We start from the raw sequence: 24123 nt of genomic DNA on the forward strand, positions 1-24123 counted from the left end.
TGTAAGGGACACGATATTCAAGCTAATACACACAGTACTTAATCTCACATCAATGTACAATATATATTCTTGCTATTGCTTTACTAAGCTCTGGAGTCACGGCTCATTAGTAACAAGAGGAGTCTAACCTCGGATAAGCATCTCTAATCCAGGCTCTCTCTCTTTGTTTATCTTATTTGCGTCTATTTACGATACTTCAATACTAGCAACTTTAATTTTATTGGTTACTCTGATTTACGTGTCTCTAACCATGTGTATAAATTCAACTGAACCGCTTTATATATCAGATATGCGTTAATATTTATCCACACCTAATATTTATATCAAACTGAATAAACTTAGGTGATCATTTAATGAGGTAAGAGCGTACTTTAATTAATTATCATTTAGAACGGTATATAAAATATATACTATGCATATCTATTGATTTGACATCAACAGTCGACAAGAGTAAGTTTCGGCCTTACATATAACCCCCTCTACTCTTTAATTAATACAAAAACGATATTCACTCTTTATATTTTAAGGCAAACGTGTAAAATGTGGTTAGCTTTTAGGAGAGGACTGAATAGACATCAAACCAACTTCCAAAAACAACATGATCTTGTCCTACTTTATATAGTTGTATGTCTGTACTTTGGGTAGTAAACATAAAGTTTGCTGATTTTATAATTGCCTTAGGGAGATCCACCTCCGATTGACGTAAGGCCTACCAAATTTTACAGGACATGAGACAGTCGTCTCTAAGATTTTACCATTTTATCCCTTTTCAGAGTGTTTAACTCTCTCCGTCTCCTATTAGTTGTCCACATTACTGAAATTGTCCGTTCCAAAAGTTTTGTCAATTTACAAACTCAAGATAGAATTAATTATAATTTTCCTATTTTAGGTGGGGGTAGTGGTGGTGGGGTTATGGTGGGTGTGGGGTGTGGGAGTGGGTGGTGAGGTGGTGTCATGGATAGTGGGTGTGGGGGTGAGTTGGGGTAGGTGGTGGGGTGGAGATGGGGTGTGGGGGTGGGTAGTGGGTGGGAAGGAGACAATCAATACAGAATGTCATTTGTGGAGCTTGTTTTTTCTATTTAATTTCATTAGGAAAGTTATTTCCTAGTAACTTATTTTTCTAAAGAAAATATTTTTAAAAAAATCTTATCTAACCGAACATGAGAGAATTAAAAAATATTTCCTCTGCACGTACCCATTCGAAGTGGACACTTACTATGAACCGGTGTAAGGATAGTTCAAGAAGTAACAAACGTAAAAGAACTAAATTCTCCACTTCGACCTAGGGGGTGGGCATGGTATGGTAGATACCGATTATCATATCGAAATCGAAATTTTTTATATCGCGGTGTCAGTATTATGATATTTGGTATGCATGTTTAAAAATTTTAGTATTCGGTACGGTATTCGTTATTCGGTATTCATAAAGAAAATACCAAAATACCGAATACCATATCGAAGTATATAATTACATACACAATACATATATCTTAGTATTATAATGCTAACAAATATATAGACCAGTATTATTAGAAAATTAATTGTTTAACGTTGGAACTTTGACTACTCTATCTTGATTTAAATGTCCTTTTTGGGTAATTGATTTACAAATGGAATTGCTTGTACTTTCTTTTGAATGTTTTTACATGTGTAAGGCGTTTAGTATTGAGACGTTTCTTCAGTAGCAGAAGTCATAATTCTCCACGATATAAGTATATGTAAGTCCAAATCGGACAAAATATGGTACTGATTTACCGTACCGCAAAATACCGAAATTGAACTTTAAAATACCGAACTAATTTGGTACGATAATATATAGTATTTTTAAAAATTAAAATTATTGTATCAAAATTTCAAATACCGTACTATGTCCACCCCTACTTCGACCCCGTGTTTTCATTTGCAGCTACTGATTAAAAATGCAAAAGGAAGAGTTGTTATCAATTTCCTATGGCGCCATAAAGTGATATTCTAGTATACCCAAATCCTAGATTGGACTAATTATTGTTTGCATTCACCTGAAAAGAGGATAAAGTCGCAGGTGGAACAACGGAATTTTGATGCAAAGGTTGAGATAGAAGTTCAAAAATACTGTAGCACTCCAAATTGATATGGAGAAAAAATTGGCTAAAGCAAAACAAGCTATGGAAGCAAAAATGGATGAAAAGGTGGATGAAAAGGTGAAGGAAAAGGTGAAGGAAAGAGTGAAGGCAAAGATCCAAGCATATGTACAGAGTACGGGTTTTACGAATGGCTCAAAAAGTAGATCAATCAGTAACGAAGAGGTAAATAATTTTTGCTTGGTTCACATTTTTTTCCTCTTAAGTTAGCTGTGCCATTTATTTTTCTTTTAATTATAACAATCTTCCTCTTTTTGATAGCTTTCTGATAACTCATGTGAAGACCGCCAACAATCATTATCACCGGTTTCGTTGTTCGAACAAAAAAGGTGAGTTCGTACGTATTGTAATTAGTTAACATTGAAGTTTCGAATGTGATTTTCAAGTGTTGTTATCTTGTGTTTAAAGCATAATATGTGCTACTTGTATCCAGCATATAAATGTAGGTTCCTTTTTGTATTTTCAATTTCGGTAACCACCCTAGATAAGTGTTTGTCTTTCTCTACTTGCTTGAATGACCGGTAAAAGGAATACCAATCTTGATTGTCCCTTTTGGACTTGAATATCAATTGAATTAGGAAATGAAGATATCAGAAACTTAATTACTTCCCTTTGCTTTCTGCTCGGTTCCCTATATTTCCGTCTATGTATTAGTTTCTGAGCATAATGGATGTGTTTTTGTTGAAATCACTTAATGTCATCTAAGTCAGTGAAGAGTTGTGAGAAAATGTGTAATGTTACAAGTAAAATTTCTATTATATTTAAGTGAGGAAGGAGTACGAACACATGCTACAAATGGTTCTACAAAAAGCAAAGAAAGTTGTAATACTCTCCAAATAATTTCATTTTCATTCATTTACTGCTTTCTGTGAACACGTGTGACAGATAGTCTTTGTACACAACTTCTTTACCAAAATACTTCGCTAAACTAGAAGACAATTTGATTTGGCCCATGCATCACACGGGCATGCTTTGCTAGTCTAAGAATAAATGGCCTCATAAGTTTTTTATCTTAACTTTTCTTTGTGTCTCACCCTCAACGGAGCTTCATTTGCTAATTGCCTATAGCAGCAAACTTGAGCCCTTGGTGATTGTCTTTCTTTAGCTTGACATGATGATACCGTAATTCGTGCCATCCATATCTTTGTCAAGCTTCCTTTTTGCTGTTGCCTTCATATTCTACTGGATTTTCCCTCTATCAAGATCTACCAACTATTCAATTATTGAAGACATACTTGTCTGGTGTCTCTAATCATCTCAATACTTAAAGTCTTCTATAATATTATAACTTTGAGTAAATGTTTTGTGCTCTCATCATCTTTTATAGATTTTTCTTCCATGTCCTTTTCTGTATCATTTAGTTCTCAACATATTTTCTAGACTTGATGAAACCGGATTCTTTGCACCTGGTTGTATACATCTAGAGGATATAGTGCTCTGTTTTACTTGAGCATAATTGGGAGTCAGTTGCTTTTGGTTTGATTTGAGGAAAGTTTTGTCATTGTTTTGTTGAAGTATGGTTAATTCTCGTAATTTTTTAATAAAAGGTGATTTCACTTGTTTGTTAGCATTTTAAGAATTGATGGCTCTGTTATTAGATGGTAAACTTTTTGCTTTGAGAGAGAATATTTCTTCTCAGGTTGACTTAATCAACAACACCTGAAATAATGGAGTTGACACGCAAAAAAAGAAGTGGGTAAGTTTGGAAAAACATGCAAATCACTTTTAATTTTTTTTCGTTTACTACATACTTTGAATTCTAGTTTTATGTCTAATTCTTTTGCAGCACTTTTGAAGAGTGTAATTGGCAAGTGGTGCTCGAATTGTGGAAAGATGAATTCCATTAGCCTTGTTGCAGAATTTATTCTAGAAGTTTAGCGAATTAATTCAGATGATGAGGAGAGAGTTTGACGTAGTTTCATGTTGAAATTACTTTAGCTTTTATTAGTTTGAATTTGTTTTATTTGAGATAGAACAACTAGTCATTTGATTTGATAGCGTATAACTTGCCAGGAGAGTTCTGCTATGTCCTTTGAAATAAAATCTAAAGATTATTATTTCGTATTTGTTACATTGTGTATAAAGGTTGATATTTATGATTGTTTAATATAAATATTTGTGTTATGATGAAAATTGAACAGTGAATTATTATTAATACTCCAGAATATTCGGTACCGACATTAATCTAAATGTCGGAAATTTAAAAATAGCAAAGCGACATTTATCAAAGATCGTAAATAAATGTCGTAAAAAATTTTATTGACATTTAACAAAATGTCAAAAATAAGAATGCGACATTTAATAAAGGTTGTAAATAAATGTCGCGAATGTTTAACCAACATTAGTTTAAATGTCGGAGATTTTAAGTGACATTTCAAAAATGTCGTAAATTTCTTACCGACATTTGCCTAAATGTCGAAAAATTCCCGACACTGAAATATACGACATTTGACACAAATGTAAATTAAATGTCGGGAAACAAATTTATGACATTTAAGTAGTGTAATATGACATTTATATAATGTCGTCCTATCCTAACTTTCTTGTAGTGGTATGAGTACCTTTTTTTAAGCTGTCATCCCTCTATCATTATTATACAAAGGCTTACACTTTTTTTTTTTTTTTTGAAAACAATGCATTTGGACAAGATCTTACATTGGTAAACTTTAAAATACTATTAAATTGTTGTTAGCACAGTTAAACTAATAAAAGCAACATTCAAACAGTATTATTTTAAAAGCACTCAAGTCAATATCCCAAATCAGTAATGTCTTAACTTTAAACGATCCAGCGAATTGCTAAAAATTTCCCCCACAACACTTACGCGGTGTAATCCCAAAAATATAGTAAAACATATCGAATTCTTTTATTTGATTCAGGATTAATAGTTCATACTATAAAGTACTCTCACTACATACAGGAAATTTGCTCACTTTCCAATTTCCATGAGCTATATTAGAACTAACAAACAATTTATGACATCCAATAATATGCAATTCCGCAAGACAAGAAAAATTACATCCTTTCACTCCCAAATTGATTTTTTATTCACGTACTCGTTCAGTGTAAATTGATTGTTTATCGAGTGGAGTTAGAAGTTATTTTATCAAGGGTAGATGTAGTGGTAATTTTATGGGTTTATCGGATTCAATAGCTTAATTTGGCTCTGATTCTGTATACATGTTACAATTTTCCTAAATAATTACAAAAAAAAAAAAAAAAAAGAATTTCGAACCTGAGAAATCAAATAAATTGTGATTGAATTTCAAATTCGAACCCAAAAAGATCAAATCTTAAATTCGCCTCTTTTGAATTTAAAAATTAAGAAACTAAGTAAAACCATAGCATAATGGAACTCATACTGTATTTTTATATTTGTAAAAAGTATATATAAATAATTTTTTTGAAAAGATAGATATAGATTACTTTAACTTTGGCAAATTAAAGCACTAAAAATTATACTGTATTTTATATTTGTAAAAACTATGAAAAGATAGATATAGATGACTTTAACTCTGGCAAAATAATAAAAAAAGACTTTATCCGCAAGAGGAAAAAGTAAAATAAGACTTTCAATTGGGGACAACAAAGAAATAAAATATACTACTTTCTCCGTTCTAAATTATGTGATACTCTTTTTTTTTTTTAGTTATTGTCCAAAAAATGACATTTTTTAATATTTAATAACAATTCAACTTTAAATTTGTCTTTCACCCTTTATGAAATGATTTTTAGTCACACAAATTTCTATAGTTTATTTTAGATCATAAATTTTAAAAATCTTCTTTTATTTCTTAAATTCCGTCCCCAATAAAGCACCTCCTATAAAATAGTACTACCAAATATTCAATCATTTGTGTCAAACTTCTGAAATAAAATGAAATATTCAACCCTTCTCTCGTCATGCGAATGACTTCAGCACTAACATTTTTTTAAAGTAGTAAGTGCATGTAGCGCTAGTAATTAGCATGCAATAGTTGCATATATAAGGGTAGCTCATCCTCTTTACTATAAACTTTCTTCTTCTTTTCTTTAAATGCTTTACGGTTTACAGTTTCTTTTTTTCCCCTAGTTATGTTGGGGTCTTAATTCTGTTAAAAAGGGTAAATCGCGTCATAAAGCACCATTGCCTGCGATCGCCTGGGACACTGAATTATAAGAAACTTGTAAGCCATGTTTTTACATTAAATGTAAAAGATTCAAGTCTTAAGAAATGGTAGGAGACACATTTTTTAGTTAGTACTTAGTATTAACGGCACATAATCCCAAAAATGACTAGTGATGTTGCTCAGTTGATAAAGCACCTCTATCCACGATCGGTAAATCCAAGATTCGAGTCGCGTTGGAGGGGAAGTGTGAAAAACACTATCGATCCTCCTCCCCCTCCTTCGTATCTAAACAATTAATGAATATTTCGATAACTCTAGTGTTTAAACATTTACCGGTTGTTCTAACTAAAACCCGAGGTTATTTAAACATCTCTCCAAATGTCTAAATTTCTCTTCAATATTTAAATATATTTCTGGTTGTTTGAACTAAACTCCTTGAAATTATTTAAATAGCTTTCGGGTTATTTAAACAATTCTTGGTTATTGTTAGACAGATTGGAGAATTTCCTCCACTATTACAAAATTCTTCTTCCACATATCTTCTCCAAAACTAGAAGAAGAAGAAACATCATCAACAACAAATAAACATAAAACACATGTCTTTGAAATCATATTTCAAAGATAGTGTCTATTATGGAATTTGAAACTTCGAGACAAGGACAGAGCTAGGGTATCGGAAGGGCGTCGAAAAAACACTATATATACAAACTCGAAATTATATTTATATATATATAATAGATGTTGAATTGTCTTAGTTTTTCATATATTTACTTTTTTATATTTTAAATTTTTTTAGTGAAAATTCTGACCTCATAGTAATTATATTTCAAAGATAGTGTCTTAAGTGGTCAGACTATTTCTATAAAGCAAAGCCAGTTAATAGTCTCACAATGTTCTATTAGCTTTTGTCAATATCAAACTTCTTTGTTTTTCCTTTTTAAGCATTGAAGACAATAATATTGACTTAGCAAGTCAAGAATCGCCAATGGAAGGCGTGTTTACGGAGAATACTTTATATATTTGTCCAAGAAAGTTGTCTGTGTGGAATTAATGACAAAATTGGAATTTTGAAACAAAGATAATGGCCCACAGACCAAGAAGTTATTGTATTGAGGTCTTATTTTAGGTTTAATCTGATTAATGGAATCTTCTACTTCCTTGAATTCTAAGCAACATTAAGCAAATGTATTAAAAGAGTTCATTAAGATTTATCTGTCAATGTGAAAATTGTCTTCTCTGATTAGGAATTGGAATACTTCCATACACAAAACAAAAAATGACGTAGGCTCCTAGAGAATGATTGTTATCGCGTACAATATTAATCAAAGGACGTGACGTAGTTTCACGGTAGAGTTACTTTGAATTTTTTGAGTTTTGTGTGTACACGTTAGAGCTTAGGCCTACCGTGGCACTTTTACATTAGAATTTCTAAATTAATGGTAAACAAGACTACAAAATTGCTATTTTTCCACTAAAAAATGTTCAGTGACTATTTTCACTAAATGTCGGTGGGAAAACCCCTAAATAATATTGTTTGCACATAGAAAAATTAGGAAGCTTCTCCACGTTTTAATGGAACTTGTTTCCCACCATGCGTTTTCCTATTGAGTTGGTTCGATCAAAATAAGGTGGGAAAATCATGTTTTATAATATAAATTTTACTTGTTTGGAGTTAATTGTTAAGAGAGAAGTTTCATTTTTCAAATAAAGAGGGAGGCGGGGCAAAATAATCTTCACCCGTTGGTTGTGAAGTGTCGTTTAACGAAGGTACATCTAATGGCCAGCTATACCTTCTAAACAGGTTATAACTCAAATAATATTGTACTTTTATGAAATAAAAAATTCAATTATAAATATCATGATTATAAACTATATTTGAATTGATGTCGTCCTTGCATGGTCTCGTAAAAATGGTGTAGCTAAGTTAGTCTTCACTTAAACCATATAATCAGGGGCAGAGATGTATGCAGAACTCAGTAAATTTGACTCGATCTTTGTATTTATATGGGGAAAAAACATTTTTAAATATTATTTCCTCATGGGAAATTGTTGGACTGCTAGATAATATATGGGAAAATGACCTAATAATGCTACTTAAGACTATATTACAAAACATAAGAATACTTTTCCTTATTTACAAAACATACCAACTTAATTACAAAACATAACGGATCTGAAAAATTAAAAGCTCATCCTTCCCTTCCCCTTCCCTAATCTGCCCAGAGCTGGAAAAAAAAAAAAGACCCTTCCCTTCCCCTTCTCTCTCACAATCTGCTCAGATCATGTCAGATTCTTATCTAAGTGCTAGGAGCCTGTTTTGATGGGCTTATTTTAAGCAGCTTATAAGCTAAACAAAAATAAGTTGAGGTAGCCCAACATATTTGTTTTGGCTTATAAGCTGCTTTAGCTAAGCTAAGTCAAACGGACCCAATTATTTTTTTGAATTTATTTTAAGCACAAAATGACTTTAAGCTGGCCAGCCAAACACTCAAAAAAGTTAAAAACAGCTTATAAGCAACTTATAAGCCAATCCAAACAGGCTCTAGGTCTACTCAACCATGGTTGGTGGCCGCACTTCAGCTCTTTTTTGGCTTGAGAATCATATGGATTGTGGCTTACTTTGATTTTTTGTATGATGGCCATCCAAATTCGAAGTTGTATAGTTTCTCTTGAGATTCTTACAATTTCGCTTCGTATTCTCGCACATCCTGTCAGATTCCAAATTTTTGTATTCTCTCACAATTTCGCTTGAGATTTTTATCTAAGTTCTACAATTGTATTAAATTTTCAAGAACCTAACATGGACTTTATACAAAATTTATACATTTATATACATATTTCATACCATTTTTATACAGTTTTCATACACGAAAAATGTGAGAATTCTACTTTTTGAGCAAGATATATATATATATATATATATATATATATATATATATATATATATATATATATATATATATATATTATATATATATATAACAATTTGAGAGAAATTTTTAAATCTTGAGCGAGATATACATATTTTATACAGTTTTCATACACAAAATTCTGAGCGAAAATTTTAAGCTTTGAGCGAGATATACACATTTCATACACAAAATTTTCGTATATGTTTTGTAAGAAATTTATTGATATGTTCTGTAAACTGAAAAGTATCATCATATTTTGTAAATATACCTTATTCTTACGTATATATAGGTTATTCTATATATATATATATATATATATATATATATATATATATATATATAGATACAATTGGGCTCAGCAACCACTCTTCATGGAGGGTTTGGCCCATGTCCTTGTTTGTGGCCTTTAACCATAATTAATCTTAAAGATTTTAGATTTTTACATAAGTAAGGTATTTCATTTTTTTGCGCGGATTGGCCTTCTTTTGGGGTGGTCTTTAATTTTTGTCCCTCAAATTGCTGGTCTTTAGCTTTTTTCCTTCGATTAAAAAAGTGGTCGAAGATATTTCGAGGTTCTGGGTTCAAACCCCAGCTCAGTAAAAAAAAATAAAAAAAAAATCGCAAGGCAAGTCTTTGGGAAAAGTCTGCCTTATGAGGCATAGGTTGCCTTAAGGCATAGCTTTAGTTATGCCGGATTCGACATAGGTTGCCTTAAGGCACAACTAAAGTCTGCCTTATAAGGTAGCCTATGTCGGATCAGGCATAACTTAGTTATGCCTTAAGACACCCTATGTCGTCTGCGGTAGAGATTGCAAAAGTCTGCCTTATAAGGCGACCTTTGTCGTATCCGGCAGAACTTTAGTTATGCCTTAAGGCAACCTATGCCGCATTAGATAGACTTTTCCAAAAGCCTTGCCTTGCGATTTTTTTTTTTAATGCTTGGACCAGGGTTCGAACCCAGAATCTCACGGTATTCTAGTCGAAGGGTAAAAATTAAAGACCAGCAATTTGAGGGGCAAAAATTAAAGACCACCCCGAATAAGGGGCATTCCTGTGAATTGCCCAAGCTATTTTAAGTTTTATCCATTATATTTAGGGCAGGTTATGTAATTACCTAATAAAGTAAGATTGGATTTTCAAAACATAGCAATTTCTTGATTTTAGGCTTCAATCTTCTCTATTTTCTCTACCTTCTCCCTGCCTTATTGCCTAATCAGTTCCCTAAAACCATTCATCATGCAGAAGAAATTAAGCATCCATTTTTTGCATTCCAGCATCCAATTCTCTTGCATTGGTGATAATGCATAAAGCAAATCTTAACATATTATTTTCCTAAAGTAGGATTATAATCCACTCCCAAATTACAGAGTACTGAAAAAATCATATTCCTTCCAAATGAATCCAAAAAAATTGAAAAGAAAATTTAAAAAATTACAAAGATTAGACCGAACATCTTCTAGTGGTTTGAATCCTAAGTAAACTGATACTATGCATCAAATTCAAAAAGATTATGTTTTGATAAGAGAAATAGTTTTGCATTGTTATGGTTGAAGGAATAATGGTTTATAGTAGTTTTGGTATGTGTATGGTGGTTTTTCTTGTGGTGAAATAACTGTATGCAGGATGTGTTTCGGGTGTACGTTTTTTGTATGTCCAATGTGTCATACAGTGGTTACGCACGACATAAAAAATACATACAAAATAAACACAATTGTATGTTTTGTGTATGTCAATTGTATATTTCTTCTGGATTGCTTAAAACAATATAATTGTATGTTTTATGTAAGTATTTGCATGTTTTTCCTGGATTGTATATATTTTGTTAAAAAATTATTGTTACTTTTTGAAAAACGGATTCATTGCTAAACCGGGTAATTATTTGTATATGAGGTAAAACAAACTCTAAAGCCTTTGCAATGCTTCTTTCTTAGAAATTTTACCCCACTTGACGATGTATGACCACTAGGTGAGGCTAAATCCGGAGCTTGGAAACGATGGAACTGATTTAGTAAAATTTGATTAAAGATTTGGAAACGAGTTTGGCGTCGCAGTATTCTTGTGTATATTTGTGTATTTCCGTTATATATCTGTGTATGCCATGTGTAAATCCTATATATATTGTTATAACGTATGTCATGTGCGTATTATTATACACATGAATATTTGTGGCATACATATGATATACACGAGCCATACAGGGGCCGGACTGCAATGTTCTACTTCAACCTAGTTCTATCTAAAATTCGATCCAAAACCTCACCTAATCTGCACTTGTCACAAACTTGATATATAAGATCCTCAAATTTTCAAGCGTTTGGGACAACACTGTCGAAAATGCTTCCGATTTCGTAAACCAACCCGAACCAAGCTTTAAACGAAGCTTCAATGGCGACAAAACCCTATTCTTCAAGTTTCAACCAACCAAATGGTGTTTCAAATACTTCTACAACTCAAGAGAATGATTTTCAATTGTATTTAACAATAAATTGCTTCATCTTTTTGTATCAGATTTGCAAGTTTGAAGACTCAATAATGAAGGTCAACTTCGTACAAAATCAATGAAGATCAAGAAAAGAGAAGATCAAAATCACATTGGAATGGGGCAAACGTATATGAAGACATTGATCATCCAAGGGATAATCTGGATGTATATTTGTTTTTCTTTTACTAGAAGAAATAAAAATAGGTATAATTATCTTCTTGTTAAATTTTCATAGACTTTAGCACATGAGATCTCTTGCGATGAATAGTTTCCCATGTGATTTGTGCATGAAACTCCAGACTCTTTTGCTTTACTAATACGGGAACACGTGTTTTGATATTTTGATGGAAAATGAACCTTATGTCCATGTGTACCATATTCTGATCATGATTTAAGTGCCAATGAATTCTAGATCAAATTGAACACCATAGTAAAATACAAATTAAGTCAAGTATAATCCAATAATTTAATGGTGGAAAACTGGTAACTAGTCCTTTTTAATTATCCACATATATAATAACCCATAATGAGAACAATGAATCACTAAAATTGGCAAAGCTAAAAGAGGGAACAGGAAAACTAGAAGTCCTTTTGCCATAGTTTCGTAATGCAGTAAGATGAGTTCAAATTCAAACCTTTTTTTTTTTTTTTTTGTTTTCATCCGGTGTCCAATATCATTATTGGAGCCCGATTAAGTCGGACTCGCATCCTGTAGGACCCATTCAGGGGAAACACTTTTGTACCAAAGATTTTTTCATATCCAGGACTCGAACCTGAGACCGCTCTATCCATTGTACCATATCATTTAGTGGTAGTTCAAATTCAAATTCAATAACCGATAACGAGAACTGTGCAATTGGATTTCTTTATTATCCATCTTTTGAGAGCTTTACATATGTCAAAAATACGTAAAATTTATATTAGTGAAAGCACAATTGCAGTTAAAAAATAAAACAAACAAAAAAAAATATCTTCGCATTGAGATGTAGATAAATCACTTTCTTTAACAAGGTTCAAGCCTACTATAATAAAATCTTCATTGGTCCAATAGTAATTCTCTCGACTTGTCTCCTCTAGGATATAACTACCGACATCTCCAATTCTCCATATGACTCGAACAAACTGTTGATAAGTTGTTGAATCTAAAGGTTTTAAAAACGCCTTTCTTCAACAAATAACCCCTTCTTTTCAAAACTCTAACCTAACTCTAACCTCACTTTTTCATACCTGTTACATAAAATGATTACTATTTAAAGATGTTTGGAATTCTTCCTTGGAATAAATTGGAAGATAGTGAGGTGATAAGTTATGAGAATATGGGAGAACATGAGTTGGTACTTAGTAGTTACGAGGAATATTAGTGACCATTTTATAGATCTTGGAAGATCATGAAGTAGTGGTGTAGTAGATCAGTAATGACCACTTTCTCCATATAATAGTCATGATCAATAATATAAGTCAGTTTATTTTAATATGATCAATAATATAATGTAGTAACATTATTTTAATATTTAAATGTAATCCACAATTATGACCAAATTAAATACTACTCCCTCCGTCTCAAAAAGATTATCTTAGTTTGACTTGACACAAAGTTTAAGAAATAAAGGAAGAATTTTGAAATATGTGGTCCACAACCAGCCTTACATATTTGTGTGACTGTAAAAATAAAGGAGTATATACTACGCAGTAACAATTATCTTTTATTTCATCCTTGAAGTCTTGCGCATTAACTTTTCACTATTTGAGACAATCTTATATATTTGGAAGCAAAAAAAAAAAAAAAAAACTCCATAATAAACGACTTCTTAATTTTCCAAAAACTTCAAATATTTTAAAAGAAAATGAGTTTAACAACATTTCTCAAAAGAAATTAAAATCAAAGATGAAGGAAGGCTAATTAATGGTTCTTTGAACTAGGAGTAGTAGGTATAATTTTCTTTTGTTTATCTGGATCTACATTAAAATCCATTACTCCTCCATTGTCCGAAACACATTCTTGGCCTTCAAAATCTTCTGGCAATAAAGCCGGCTTCTTAGCTTTCTCAAAATACTTCACAGCCACGCGTATTCTCTTCAAAATCGCGAAGAATTCTTCCACTTCATCATCATCCACATTACTTTCCTCGTCTTCTTTAACAATTTTCACCTGTTTATTGTCAATCTCTTCTTCATCATCTATTCTTTTTCGTTTCTGCACCTCCATCATAAATTTAAAAAAATTAAGTTATTTTCTTTTTCTTTCTCAGGCAAGGGGATTAAAGAAGAGTGGAGAAAATGTGTAAAGGACTATGAAATTTCCAAATTGGAATTTTTAGAGGTTGATTATTGTGGAGTCGTGTTACCTATTTTATAGTAGTGGATTTTTGGGAGTTGTCGAAGCGAATCAACCATGTGACATCACATGTTGTGTTAAGGAATGTCGTCAGCCAAGTATCGAATGCCTACGTATTTGTACTTCTCATTTTTAAATTAATTCCCATGTGGGGCTGCTTTTGCCCGTTAGCAAGAGCGCTGTAAGGGGTCGTTTGGTGTTATTCCGGGATTAGTTACCTAGGATTAGTTATATTGTTATTATATATTTTGATACTTTATTCGTCTTAATTTATGTGATAGATTAAGGGGAGATTTAGGGCCAGCTTCGCAAAAAATTATACCGTATATGTAATGTATTTTTTTTATGTACATAAATAGGTTTTGAATATCCTAAACACAAGAGAAGAGGTTGGTTTAATGGTTCAGGGGGTTCAAAATTCACCTTGAGTTTCCAAGTTCAAATTCCAGTCACTACATTTTTATTTTTCGAATCCTCTCAGTGAAAATCCTGGATCTTCCACTGAGTTTGACTAGACACGGCGAAAGTTTTAAGTTAAATTATTTTCAAACATAAAAATGTATTACTCTTTCTTGGACAGATTATAAAAATAACATGCAATGCATAATTTCTAAGAACAAGTTGTTTGTTTACATAAATATCGTCCAATATGACATGTAAAAAATGGTTTGAGGGACCTCAGGGGTATTTTTATCATTTTCTTGTAAATTCCAGGGATTATTAATCCCAGTACTGTTATTATTCCGCAATCTGGCAGGTATAAGTTATACCCGGTACTGATTTTAAGTTATAGGAAAATAGATAACCAAACAAGGAATAAAACAGTATTAATTTTATCACAGAACTATTTATACTTGTAAAGCACACCAATCGTTAAGAGTTTAACTTTTTACTGTACTATGTCTTATTTTTACTTCGAACGATCCAATTATTTATCTATTAAAAAAGAATGTCATTTTTCTCCTGAACTAAATGAAGTGGTGGATTCAGTCCTCTTTGGCTTACTCATCTACACTGACAAAAAAATTGAAGGCGCCGAAGCGTTTTTCCAGAAAGAGTTTGTCCTATATTTTATACAGTAACTTTTTAATTGGAAATATTTCTATTTTATTCATAATAACACTCCCTTATAAGAATGACATAAGCACATGTTTTAAGATTACAAAATTCAAAAAGAAACTTTTAACATGTTATACATATGACCTTTAGTTTAAGAATACAAAATTATTTGAAAGTTTTCTTTTCTTTTTTAATTTTCGTGCTTAATTAGTTAAATTAAGTCACATAAAATAAAATGGAGGAAGTATGCACTCTATGTTTCTTACATTGTCAAATTAAGATAAACATAGTGCAAACGATATGTTATAACAAATTAAAATATACTTATAATGTAAAGATTTTAAAACCAATATATATAAAAAATTTACATTTGTAAAAAGAATAAAAACAGTTAAACCTGGCTGCCTTGCCAACGACATCAAATTTTGCAGGCATGTGGAATGATATACTTTTGCAGCATGCGTCTGATCATACAACTTTTATTTCAAAAGTTTTCTAGATTTTTTTTTTTCAATTTTTGAAAATAGAAGGTGATTTGTGATGCTCTTAACATATTTTTCGATTTTCCAACAACTGAGCCTTAATGTGTTCAAAAAAATTAAACGGAATTGACATTGATTTTGAAATGGTTATGATATCAGAAATGCGTATATATTTATCCACACCTAATATTTATATCAAACGGAATAAACTTAGGTGATCATTTAAGAAAGTAAGGGTGCACTTTAATTAATTATCATTTAGAACGGTATATAAAATATATGCTATGCATATCTATTGATTTGACATGAACAGTGGACACGAGTCGGTTTCTACCTTACATATAACCCCCTCTACTCTTAATTAATACAAAAACTATATTTACTCCTTATATTTTAAGGTATATAAGATGAAAGGGATAAAGTCGCATGAGCACCTCTTTTTAAACTGTCACCCCTCTATCATTATACAAAGACTTATACTTTTTTTTAATTTTAAAACAACGCATTTGGACAAGATCTTACATTGGTAAACTTTAAAAAACTATTAAATTGTTGTTAGCACAGTTAAACTAATAAAAGCAACATTCAAAAAGTATTATTTTAAAAGCACTCAAGTCAATATCCCAAATGTCTTAACTTTAAACGACCCAACGAATTGCTAAAATTTTCCCCAACAACAACATCTTACACGGTGTAATCCCAAAAATATAGTAAAACATATCGAATCCTTTTATTTGATTCAGGATTAATAGTTCATACTATAAACTACTCTCACTACATACGGGAAATTTGCATCACTTTCCATGAGCTATATTAGAACTAACAAACAATTTATGACATCCAATAATATGCAATTCCGCAAGACAAGAAAAATTACATCCTTTCACTCCCAAATTGATTTTTTATTCTCGTACTCATTCAGTGTAAATTGATTGTTTATCGAGTGGAGTAGAAGTTATTTTATCAAGAGTAGATGTAGTGGTAATTTTATGGATTTATCGGATTTAATAGCTTAATTTGGCTCTGATTCTGTATACAACTTACAATTTTCCTAAATAATTAAAAAAAAAAAAAGAAGAAGGAATTTCGAGCCTAATAAATCAAATAAATTGTGATTGAATTTCAAATTCGAACCCAAAAAGATCAAATCTTAAATTCGCCTCTTTTGAATTTAAATATTAAGAAACTAAGTAAAATCATAGCATAATGGAACTTATACTGTATTTTTATATTTCTAAAAACTATATATTAATACATCTTTTGAACAGGTAGATATAGATGACTTTAACTCTGGCAAAGTAATTAAAATTATACTGTATTTTTATATTTGTAAGAGTACATATAAATAAATCTTTTGAAAAGGTAGATATAGATGACTTTAACTCTGGCAAAGTAATAAAAAAAGACTTTAGCCGCATGAGGAAAAAGTAAAACAAGACTTTCAATTGGGGACAACAAAGGATTAAAATAGGCTTAATACCCAGATGAACCCTTAAACTTGACATGTTTTGTAAGATAGGCATATAAATTATAAGGTGACCAGATAGACACTTAAACTTACTCAAAGTGTATTTTTCAAGTTTTTCAGTTGTTTTGAAAACAAAAACTATATTTTTCAAACACTCACAATTTTCATGGCCAAACAAGCCCTAAATATATCACAAAATATTTTTTTTAAAATGCAAAAATAAGGCAAACGCATATACATGAGACTATAAATGTGCACTTAAACCAATAAATACTCGCTAATCGCAATTTTGCAGCTTTCAATTAACTCGGTTTTTTTTTTACACTTGAATAATTAAAAAACAATAACTTTAACCAATAAAAATTCTTAAAAAAAGAAATTTCAATTAAGAAATTTCTTTTTTTTAAGGATTTTCTTCTCGGCTTTACAGTTTTCTTAATTTGAAATTTCTTTTACACTTGAAATACTGAACTTAGAAATTTCTTAATTTGAAATTTCTTTTTTTAAGAATTTTTATTGGTTAAAGTTATTTTTTTTTAATTATTCAAGTGTAAAAAAAAATCCGAGTTAATTGAAAGCTGCAAAATTGCGATTAGCGAGTATTTATTGGTTTAAGTGCATATTTATAGTCTCATGTATATGCGTTTGCCTTATTTTTGCATTTTAAAAAAAATATTTTGTGATATATTTAGGGCTTGTTTGGCCATGAAAATTGTGAGTGTTTGAAAAATATAGTTTTTGTTTTCAAAACAACTGAAAAACTTGAAAAATACACTTTGAGTAAGTTTAAGTGTCTATCTGGTCACCTTATAAGTTTATATGCCTATCTTACAAAATATGTCAAGTTTAAGGGTCCATCTAGGTATTAAGCCATTAAAATATAGTTCTTCCTCGGTCCAAATTCATGTGATACTTCATTCTTTTAAGTTATTGTTTAAAAAAATGATGCATTTCTATATTTAAGAATAATTTATTTTTAAATTTGTCTTTTCATCCTTAATGAAATGATTTCTATCCACACAAATTTCTATAATTTATTTTAGACCGAAAATTTTAAAAATCTTAATTTATTTTTTAAATTTCGTGTCTAATCAAACACCCGAGGAAGTATCATTTTGTACAAAACCAGACTGTCCAGATGGTCAAGCAACCAATTAAAAAATCAAATCTACCAAATATTCAATCATTTGTCTCAATTCTGAAATGAAATGAAATATTCAACCCTACTCTCGTCATGCGAATGACTTCAGTTTTCATTCGGTAGGTCAGATATTTTGCTTAAAGATTCAAATTTTAGGTGCCTTACTGCCAGAAGGTGATGTGGAGTGTCGTTATCGAGTTCATTTGAATTTAATACTTTCAACACTGAATATAAATTAATGTGTAAATTCATGAAAATTATAACAAATAGTAAATAAATCTGTAACTTTTAAAAAATAATGAATTTAATATTAAGAACCTTAAATATTAAACTATAAAACTTAAACTCTAGATCTGTCTCGCCTACTGCACCACTCACATAACAAATATATAATCAGCATCTATAGAATCAAATATTTTATTTGTAACTTAGTCAGAAAAATTATCTTCCATGATACAAAATTATCTTCCATGATACCCCTCCTCGAACGAGAAACATGATGGTGTTGATGAATGTAGGCCATATTTTTGTTTCTTCTTCAAATTTAAACTCATTTAGAGTTATGTATAATTAAAATGATGAAAACATCACAAATATCTATGTGATAAGAGTAATCCTTCTGTCCAATCTAATCGATACTATTTTTTTTAGTATGTTCGAGGATATCTTTTTATATTTAAAAATAATCGAACGTATTTTTAACATTAATGTCTATAGTATATTTTAAACTACAAGTTTCAATTTTTTTTTTTTTATTTTTTTATTTTTTTTATTTTTAATGTTGTGCCAAATCAAACGCCTTATATAAGTTGGAGACGGAGGGAGTATTGCGGAAGTGTAACTAGCCTGGGATTTGTTGGTTTTTCATTAGATTTTTATTTTAATATAAACTGCCCGTTGAAATGAGAACACTTCAAAGTGACGGTATAAAAAATGAGTTAGAGCCCGTGTGGATTAACTTAAAAAAAAGTGGCTTTTAAGTATAATTGTTTAAAGTACTTTTTAAGTGCTGAAAGTTATTTTATAAATAAGCAGTTACGTGTTTGGATAAAAGTGCTTAAAGGGTTTTTAGAAGTAAGGGTAATATTGAAATTAATAAAAAAAGTATAAGAGATAAAGTTGTTGGTCAAACCAAAATAGCTTCTAAGGAAAAAAAAATTGGGGTTGAGCAACTTCTTGATTTTAATTTATTTTAAGCACTTTTTAACTTAATTTAAACTATTTTTTATTTTTACCAACTTATAAACCGGTTTAACTAACTTATAAGCCAATCCAAACGGGCTCTTAATTGACGTATAAGACCCGTTTACCCTTTTGTTTAAACAAAGAAGAGTAGATGCACGAGCGAATAAGTTTGGCTCTTCTTCAGGATAATTTAGGAATCTGCAGTTGTCAGCTAATTAGTGCACCTATATATGACGTAATAACAATGACGTAGAATCATATTAATGTATGACGTATAGTTGGATTATTTAAGGGTCAGTTGAGAGTAAGTTGGCGTTCCTATAAGTTCATAATTGTCAGTCTCAAAAGATGCTACTCCAATTACATTATGACTTATGAGCCGTCACCGAGTCAGAATTTTTAATAACGAGATCAAAAATCTAAAGAAGTAAAAACATCTAAGGATAAAGAAATTTTACATCTACTATATTTAAAGAATTTGAATGAACCCCTTAAGTCCGCCTACCTCTGCCCCCTAATTATGAGGGGTTGTTGGTACTAAAATAACGCTAAATTCGTATGAAATTATTAGTGCCAACTAATGGAAGTTTTACCTCCTTCTAAATTGTTCAGTATTACCTTTTGTGAAAATCACTCATACGATTTTATGACACTAACATTAGCTTCTCTCGAATATCTCACTTGCTTCTCTCGAATATCTCACTTAGGTAAGAATTAGTCACGAATTTATGTGTAAAACAGGGTTACGTTAATTCATGGTCACCCGATTAAATTCAGTATATTATGTGTATTATTCTTAAAATATATCTAGTATTACCTTCTGGCACCTAAGTTATTTACTTAGCAGTTCAAGAATCAATTCTCACTTAATGCAATTTTTTTCATATTTCTTTAGTAGTACACTATTCTAAAAATTCTAGATTCGCCTCTGATCAGAAGTCATTTTCAATGAAGGCATCCGAGGGAAGAAACTGTCAAATGGAGAAACAACTGAGAGGCAGGTAACCTAAGTTGTTTCAGTTGACTTCGTGATGTTAATCCTTTGGTCCTTCAAACTGCTTTTACAGAAAATGGTAGGCCTAGATGCGGGCTGAGTCCAGTGATAGCTTGGGCTTGAAAAGTGATTATAAGGCTTTATGGGTCATTTTTGTGCGGATTGTCCTTCAAAGGCACTGGTTTTTAATTTTTGTCTCTCAAATTATTGTCTTTAATTTTTGTCCTTCGCCTAATATCTTGAGGTTCTAGGTTCGAATCCCAACTCAGTAAATAAAAAAATAAAAAATAAAAGAAAGAAAGAATTTTGCAAGGCAGAGTTAAACTCTGCCTGAGGCCTAACTTTGGCCCGAATAGGCCTAACTTTGCTACGAAACTTTGCCTTGGTATTTTTTTTTTTAACTAAGCCGGGGTTCGAATCCCAAACCTCATGGTATTAGGCAAAGGGTAAAAATTAAAGACCACCAATTTGAGGGGCAAAAATTAAAGAGCAGTGCTTTCGAAGGGTGATCGTGCAAATGACCCTTTGCACTTTTCTCCCTACTTAGTGCTGGTCTTCAATTTTTGTTCTTCAAATGGGAGTGCTAGTCTTTAATTTTTGTTCTTCAAATAGGCTGGTCTTTAATTTTTGTCGTTCAAAATCGAACTTATGCCTATAGAGGCATAAGTTACGCATTGTAATATCCAAAAGTTATGCCAACACTATTAAAGAATTTATGCCTATAGGTATATGTTTGATTTTGAAGGACAAATATTAAAGACTGGCCCATTTGACGTACAAAAATTAAAGACCAGTCCATTTGAAGGACAAACCGTGCAATTACTTAAGGCTTATTGCTTACTGGCAAACAACTATCATTCTCGGCCGGTCATTTGCACTTATGTCCTATGTTGTGTTGGTCTTCAATTTTTGTCCTCCATAACACATTTGTTTTTTCAGGGCATACATTTATATTTTCATACCATAATATTCACAAATTATGTCCTGCACCCTTAAAGAGTTTATGCAGATTAAGCATAAGTAATGCTAAAGGGAAAAAAATTAAAGAACAACCCTTGGAGGAGTTAAAATTAAAGATCAGCCCATTTGAAGGACAATTCGTGGAATGTCTTCTTCTCTGCTGTTCTCAACATTACTCTTATAACCTATTTGGCCAAATTTTAAAAATTGCTTATTTTGAGAAGTGTTTTTTGTAAAAATATTTTTTGAAAAATTATTTTTTGAGAATAGTAATTTGTGTTTAGATAATCTTTATTATTTTAAAACTATGAATATAAATGTTGGTTGACTCAAATAGCCTTTAAATATTAAACGACTTTTATGTCCTTAATTTAAAGATAGAATTGTAACTTTTAAGACTTTGAAATCCACTAAAATAGTGATAAAGACTTACAAAGTGCAAGATGGATTCTAATTGACACAACATATATCTAATCACAATAGCTAATAACAAAACAACCAATTAAAACAATGAGGAAAAATACGGATATGAAACAGTTATATAGATAAAGTGCACCAAAGTTAAAAAAGAAGAAAACCAACATAGAGACAATTTACACAAATTTCAGGTAAATATAAATAGTTACTATTTATTAATAGTAGATTATATAATGTTCTACTTTCAATACATAATTAATCAAGATATATTCAATGTTATAAGAAAAACTAACATAGCATAGAGCCAAACTCCAATAACCCAACCAAAGTCCAATATCCCGACCATCCATTTTGTTTATGAATATGAGTAGTAACTAGGCATTAATTAACATAAAGAATCCTACATATACGACATTTTCTTCTATCGATTTTGTACATGAGTAGGAGTTTTATTGTTTAGGGCATTGTCTTCTACTTAGCAATTGAACAACAATTAGTTTCATAAAAAAAAAATGATATTATTAATGGATTAATTACACTGTATATCAATTGGGGCAACAATACTACAAAATTAGGCCCATATTTTACCTTCTTAGACTATTTGACCCACTTTGCGTGTAACTTAAACTTTCTTTCTTTCTCTAAGCCCAACAATGCTACGGCTATTGCATCTAAGATTCAGAGGACTTCACTCCAAAATCTCATTTGCAGCCATCTCCCCCGCCCCGTACCCATGTCTTTTTGTGAAGATTTCCACTATCCCAGTTGTTTAAAATTTTCCCTGAATCTCATATGCTACTGAAAAAAATCAGAAAACCTCCATTGATGAAGCTCAAGTTTCTCATATTTGAAATTTGATTGATTAAAAAGAAAATTCCATTGAAGAGCTTAAGCTTTAAGTTTGAGCCGTATCATAGATTTTGAGTTTAAAAGTTAAACTCGGATGTGAAATTTGAGATTATTTTTGAAATAAGTGTTGTTGGGTTTGTTTGGAAACTTCATTGGGTATTGTTCTAATGGATTGGAAACATCAACAAGAGTTCAAAACTTAAACTTGATGTGATTTGGAGCATATTTGAGTTAAATTTGAATTAAATTTCAAAAGAAGTTCAAGGAAAAAGAAGAACATGTGAAGCTCCATTGATACGATTCATTTTTATAATATTTTATAATAGCGTATAGGCGTGTATAAACACCTTTATACACTATTATACAAGATTGATACATCGTTTACATGTATTTGGTGGAATTCTTCTTCTTCTATAATAGTGTATATGGGTGTATAAACATCTCTTATACACTATTATACAAGATGGATACATTGTTTACTGGTATTTAGTGGATTTCTCACTTCTTCTTCTTCTTCTTCTTCTTTACTGTAAACATGTGTTATCGTTATTTATACATACCTATACAATGTTGATACATTTTTAAATACTATATATACAAGTATATATAATTGTATAAGTATGTATAATTATGTATGAGTGTATATGGATGTATATGGGTATATGAGTTATAATATTGTATATGGGTGTATAATATTGCATACGGGTGTGTATGGGTGTATATGGATATAAGGGTTATAATATTGTATATGGGTGTATAATATTTGTATATAGGTGTATATGAATGCATATGGGTATATGGATTATAATTTTTGTATAATATTGTATATGAGTGCATAATATTGTATATGAGTGTATGGATTATAATGTTGTATAATATTGTATATGGGTGTGTATGGGTATATGAATTATAATACTCTATTAAAAAAATTTAAAAAAATAACAATAATTTTTTTTTCTTTTTTAAAGGAGGTAGTGGCGAACTCCAACAAAAAAAAAAAAAAAAAAAAAAAACGAAAAAGAAGGAGGCAGTGGAGAGAGAGAGGGGAGAAGAGGGGAGTTTTGGGTTAGAGCTTTGCAATGTAAGTTTTAGGCTATTTTTTTGCAATGTAAGTGACTCAATCGTATATTTATGAAATTTTCCCATTATTAATTGAGATCAGCTTACTAAGACTGAACTTGGTATCATAATTAAAAAAAAAAAAAAAGGGCTAACATATTCAAAGACCCTCTAGCCTTTCTATAGAAACGTCACAACAGGCAAGTTCCTACGGTTCAATTCGCCAACTCTTCTTATATGTTCAGCAACATCATTTTGCCTCACTTTGCTCATATAAGTACCTAAATTTTCAACTTTCTCTTTATGTTTAACCAAAATATCCTTAAATTATTGGATGATTTTATACCTTTCAAATCAATTTGTGTTCTCAAGTGTTTGCAAAACAAATCGCAAGAACCCCGAAAAAGAATTACTATTTCGCAACAAAATTTTAAGTTCTGCTAAGTTTGAATGTTAAAAGAGGTATGAGTGGAACTGCTCTTTCCCGTGTGAGTAGTCTTTAATTTAATTATTAGAGCTTTCATTCCTGCAGTTTTTTTAATCCTATTAAT

General features: G+C 30.9%; 1 protein-coding gene across 3 annotated transcripts; it reads left to right on the forward strand.

Annotated features, from left to right (window-relative positions):
- The first annotated feature begins 1920 nt into the window (after positions 1-1920).
- Positions 1921-4244, forward strand: LOC132614955 (protein stu1-like). Of its 3 annotated transcripts, none has more exons than XM_060329506.1 (4): positions 1921-2285; positions 2382-2449; positions 3760-3816; positions 3884-4244. In XM_060329506.1, exons 1-3 carry the CDS (start codon positions 2112-2114, stop codon positions 3767-3769), a joined length of 252 nt encoding a protein of 83 aa, XP_060185489.1. In that variant the 5' UTR covers positions 1921-2111; the 3' UTR covers positions 3770-3816; positions 3884-4244. The 3 variants fall into 3 exon arrangements, 2 of the variants coding, with proteins under 2 accessions (XP_060185489.1, XP_060185488.1); XM_060329505.1 differs by having other exon boundaries at positions 3907-4244; XR_009572516.1 differs by lacking the exons at positions 1921-2285; positions 2382-2449 and adding an exon at positions 2513-3242 and having other exon boundaries at positions 3907-4244.
- Positions 4245-24123: the final 19879 nt, after the last annotated feature.

The sequence above is a fragment of the Lycium barbarum genome, chromosome 10 (genome assembly GCF_019175385.1).
Source record: "Lycium barbarum isolate Lr01 chromosome 10, ASM1917538v2, whole genome shotgun sequence".
In the NCBI taxonomy this organism is placed as follows: Eukaryota; Viridiplantae; Streptophyta; class Magnoliopsida; order Solanales; family Solanaceae; genus Lycium; species Lycium barbarum.

What these genes read in the sequence shown, in the direction of transcription:
- LOC132614955 (XM_060329506.1), top strand. Translation starts at nt 2,112, where the DNA reads ATGGAGAAAAAATTGGCTAAAGCAAAACAAGCTATGGAAGCAAAAATG. An exon ending in GATCAATCAGTAACGAAGAG is followed by an intron (nt 2,286 to 2,381) that starts GTAAATAATTTT and finishes TCTTTTTGATAG; the next exon opens with CTTTCTGATAACTCATGTGA.